Source organism: Macrobrachium nipponense, chromosome 4 (genome assembly GCF_015104395.2).
Source record: "Macrobrachium nipponense isolate FS-2020 chromosome 4, ASM1510439v2, whole genome shotgun sequence".
In the NCBI taxonomy this organism is placed as follows: domain Eukaryota; kingdom Metazoa; phylum Arthropoda; class Malacostraca; order Decapoda; family Palaemonidae; genus Macrobrachium; species Macrobrachium nipponense.
The window spans coordinates 8985303-8990302 of record NC_061100.1 but is presented as its reverse complement, the minus strand read 5'-3'; the positions used below and the strand labels follow the sequence as shown (position 1 = coordinate 8990302).

General features: G+C 40.3%; 2 protein-coding genes across 2 annotated transcripts in view; one reads left to right on the top strand and one right to left on the bottom strand.

Moving 5' to 3' along the window:
* The window catches only part of LOC135210676 (tigger transposable element-derived protein 1-like), an 846-nt gene extending 49 nt beyond the window's left edge, over nucleotides 1-797 (bottom strand). The window contains exon 1 of the mRNA XM_064243453.1: nucleotides 1-797. This exon is cut by the window's left edge and continues 49 nt beyond it. Coding sequence (XP_064099523.1) covers nucleotides 1-797 — 797 coding nt within the window.
* LOC135210697 (uncharacterized) overlaps nucleotides 1-5000 on the top strand; it is a 16180-nt gene that overhangs the window by 6042 nt on the left and 5138 nt on the right. The window lies entirely within an intron of this gene.

Here is a 5000-nt window from a genome sequence, read left to right as displayed (position 1 = left end):
GTATGGGCAAAAAGCATCAAGAACCATGCGATCAATTCTTGAAAATTTTCAGTATTTGGATCCATTCCTTCAAAATGAGCTAGAAGTTTATTTAACTGTGATAAACCTTCTGCTAAGCCTTTAGTCGTGAACATTCTTTGTGGCTCCTCCTCCTCCTCATCCGCCTTTTCTGCTGCTGCTTCTCTCCTTTCTTCTTCAGCAACTTTTTCCTCTTCCAGCGCAATCAGATCTTCAGTTGTTAGTTCTTCTGACTCTTTGTCAAGCAATTCCTCGATTTCTTCCATTTCACATTCTAACGATAGACCTTTGGCTAATATCACAATTTTTTCACGTATCATTATTAGTTCATTCTCATTATCAAACCCATCAAAAGTATTCACATAGCGTTTAGCGCAATTCTTCCAAATGCCGTTCATGCATTTCTTTGTCACAGCTTCCCATGCTGCAGAGATATTCTTGATGCATTTAAGAATATCGTATTTTTTCCAAAAATCACGTAAAGATAAGTCAGGATCATCATCTGTAGCAGATATAGCTTGGGAAAAGGTGGTTTTTAGATAATTTGCCTTAAAGGCAGCAATAGCTCCTTGGTCCATAGGTTGGATGAGGGGAGTTTTATTGGGTGGTAAAAATGTCACTTTCACGTTGGGATGGAGATCGGCTAGATGAGGTGGATGGCCGGGTGCGTTGTCCAAAAGTAATAACACCTTGAATGGAATAGTGTTTTCGAAACAATATTCACGAACCTGGGGAATAAAGCAGTTTATGAACCAGTCTTCGAAAAGTGCTTGAGTCATCCATGCCTTTTTGTTGGAACGATAGTAGACTGGTAGCGTATGCCTATTCACATTTTTAAGAGCTCGCGGGTTTTCGGAATGATAAATCAAAAGTGGCTTCAGCTTAAACCCGGCGATATTACTGCCAAGCAACAAAGTCAGCCTATCTTTAGGTGCCTAAAATCCAGGCATGGCTCTTGATAAATGAAGGAGCGTTCCGGCATTCTTTTCCAGAATAACCCGCTCTCATCAACATTGAAAATTTGTTCTGGTAAATAGGCTTCTACAATGACTTCATCCAAACTTTCAATGAACTCTTTCGCACCTTCCTCATCTGCACTCGCTGCTTCCCCAGTGATTCGGACATTATGCAATTGAAATCTTTTCTTAAATCGTTTGAACCATCCTGTACTTGCTGAAAATTCTTGAGTATAATCTGCTCCTGCACGCTCCTTCAACGTCTTAAAAATACTTAAAGCTTTCGTTTGCAGTATGTGAAGGCTTAATGGGACACGTTTTTGGAGTTGGCTTTCAATCCACACATTTAATAGTTTTTCCATTTCGTGTATGGGTCCACTTTGTTGTTTTGTTATCACAGTTGATCTCATAGGTGCTGAACCCTTTACTGCTTCACGAATACGTTCCTTATCTTTTAAAATTGTTGACACAGTAGAATGCAGTAGGTGAAGATCGCGGGCTATTACACTCAATTTCTTCCCCCCTTCAGACTGCTTTATCACTTTCATTTTCATGTCTAGATCAATAGCTTTTCTTGCTTTCTTATCAGGCTTGGAAACTGAGCAAGAATTTCTTTTTGAAGACATCTTTGATTGGGGTTTGGAGCAAAGAAACATGTACAATATAGGCTAACCAGTAACCACGTACAAGGACTCAAACACACAGAAACACTGCCGAAAGCTGAGCATCTCTCGGAGATGAGCGCGCTGCCGGTAGCAGGAAAAACTATCGTACGCGCGCTCGACGTATTTTAGCCAAATATAAAATTAAATATTATATATTATTATATTGCCGTAGCTGTCGTAAGGTCGGTCTGTCATAAGTTGCATAGGTAGTAAGTAGACGACTACCTGTATTATTATTATTATGATGATGATGATGAATCAAGCAAACTTGTGTCCCCTACCTCCAAGTATTTGAATGGTAGAGCCTGGCCACTGTTCACCAAGGCACAGTCGACTAGATACATTGTTATGTATACGTATATATGATGGAGTCAGGAGAGGAGAGGAGAGGATACACTCAAGATATGATGGAATAAAGAGAGAGAGAGAGAAAGAGATATGGTGTGGATTAGAAGTAGCCCACACAATGAAAACTAGATTATTGGGTTATGCTATGCTCTGCTATGCAGGCGGAGATAAAGTATCAAGGAATAATCTAAGGAAAGACTGATAGATGTTGAGAGAAAGGTGGGTCTTGAGAGATTTGTTGATTGTGAAATTGGACATTGAGCTGGCTAACAGGGGGCTAATGATTATGATAATGAACTGATAACTAACTGGCTAACTGAGTATCAGTAACTCTTGAAGAGTTGCAAACGTTAGAACACTTACAGGTTAGTGAAGTAATCAGTTCTATACAATTTTTGAGTTAACAAATAAAGTGAGAAAAATGGACTTCATAAAGTAAGACAGAGTCAAAGACAGCAATCTCGAATAATTGGCTGTCTTATGTTATTTGTTTGTCGCAAGTAGTAGCAGTAAGTAAGTAGGCGACTGCCTGCCTGCTGTTGCTGCTGCTGTGCGATTATTATATGTGATATTGTGCTCTTTTGTGAATGATTGATTAAGTCAAAGTCAGAGGCAAAGTCAAAGTCAAAGTCAGAGGCAAAGTCAAAGTCAAAGGCAGAGACATAGTCAAAGGCAGAGACATAGTCAAAGGCAGAGACAGAGTCAAAGGCAGAGACAGAGTCAAAGGCAGAGACAGTGTCAAAAGCAGAGACAATCTGGGTGTCATAATAGGTAGAGCAGCAAGCAATCCCAAATAAGCTGCGATCCTCTTAGACCCTGCATTGTCTGGCTCACAGTATTTGTTTGTCGCAAGTAGTAGCAGTAAGTATGTAGGTAACTGCCTACTGCTGCTGTTGCTGTTGTGCAATTATTATATGTGATATGGTGCTCTTTTGTGATTGATTAAGTCAAAGTCAGTGGCATACTCAATTTTTGCATTTCTGATCACTTCATTATATTGTAAATTTCAGGGTATGTTTCTTGTGTGACAAAGTAGTTTAGTGCAAAAATCAGCCTTCTAACAGTCAAACTTTCAAATTAATTTGCAACCGTTATAAAACATTATCAGGATACCGCCAACAATAAGTTAATAATGACTTCAACTTTGTCCCAAATCTTGAATATGTTATGCTTTTATTTTATTTTTCTCAAAAGAGTTCATTGTGATTTCTCTCTCTCAGTGACAAGATTGTTAGTATGAAATTTCAGAAGAAGTATATCCATATTGCTATGAGTATCAAGCCAACATTGGCCAGAGAAGCTGTGAGGCCTAGCAGAAGAATATTCTCGTCTCAGGTCTCAAGACACGGAACACACTGACATGGCAAGGGTATGTGTTTTTGTTTATTCATTTTAAAAAACATTTTATCGGAATAAGTAAAAATTTGGTTTTAACATCCATAGGAAAAAAATTCTGCAAAACATTTTGTCTTGAACTGGTATTAAGCAGTAAGTATTGTATTTTGATGATTTCATTCCAGACTCAACCAGTTACTGCTCATGCCTTAGAGACCTTGATCCGTTTGGCCACAGCTCATGCCAAGGCCAGACTTTCTCGACAGGTTACTGTGGAGGATGCTGAATCAGCCATTGAGATGGTTTCATATGCTTGCTTCAAAAAGGTAATGTTAGCATAAGTAAAGTACTAGGTTAAGTTTTCTTGGTAATTTTAGGTTCAGAAAAACACAATATGCTTAACCTGTTGTTCCTTGAGAAAGAACTTACAAGTCAACAGTTAACCAAATCATCCTGATACAGTAGTTAAGTAAGTCACTTTCCTGCCCATAAACTTTGATCAGTCAGTAATCAGAATCATAGAATCAGGTTGTGAAATTATGCTTTGTTCATATATGAAACAAACTTTCGGTCTTATCATTAGGATTTACTGGCTCCAAGCTGGAAACCGGTAGAATTAAATTAAACTTGTGCGATCCAGGGACTATTGGCATTTATACCAGGTCACGGGGCATGTATACCTAGAATGCCTTCGGCGTCGTGTGACCGACCCGCCAGTTATCTTTCCACCGCCTTTAAGATAGGATGTGTTCTCTGTCTATCTGTTTAAAGCCGGTTTTAGTTTGCCCGTTTTTTATCCATTTCAATTTCATTTTTCTTATTAATTCTCTTTTTCTGAGTGTGCTCAGTGTGATGTGAGCTCTAAGAGTGTGTAAGTGGAGAGATGGAGTGTTTTGCATCGCCGTCGGGATCATCTTCCGTTTCGAAGACGAGACAAAGGAAATGTCTTGGAGTCAGTGGCTTTCCTTGTTCAAGATTCCTAACTTCGGTGTCGACGGATCCTCATCCAACGTGTAGTAGGTGCAGGGAAAATGTATGTACAATTACTAATCCTTGTTCTGTTTGTCATGGTTGGTCGGTGGAACAGTGGAGGAAGTTTTATGACAAAGGCCAGTACAAAAGAAAGGAGTCGACGCCATCTTTGGGTGACCAAGCGTCGTCGGCTTCTTTTTTATCGGCAACACACCAGACTGCTCCATATTTTTTGCCACCGGCTTTTGATTTGTCCCATAACCCTTCAGTTTCTCCTAGTGGTTCGTTTTTGGAAATGCCAGAAGGGGTTTTGGGTAATTTGATGCATAATATTTACGCTCCTTTGTTCCCAACAGTGAGGGGGGAGCATCACCATTTTTGTTGCAGGTGCCGGCTCCCGATTCGAACAGGATGAAGGGTATGTGGGCGGCGCTAGGCGTACCAACCTTGGAAGGTTTGCTGTCGCATTATATGGCGTCACGGTTCCAGCAGAATCCGGCAGCGCTGAATGTTCCTCATCCCTTGGGTTTGCACTTATGGGAAATAATGTCGCGGCTACGCCAACAACTTCTTTGGTTACTTACGATGTTGCAGAATGTTGGGGGTGGTTTTGCAGCAGCAGCCCAATCTCTACCTACAAGATTGGTTAGTAGTCTCCACCATCAAGGGCTACAGGAGCATGCTTTCCTCAGTTTTTCGTCATAGA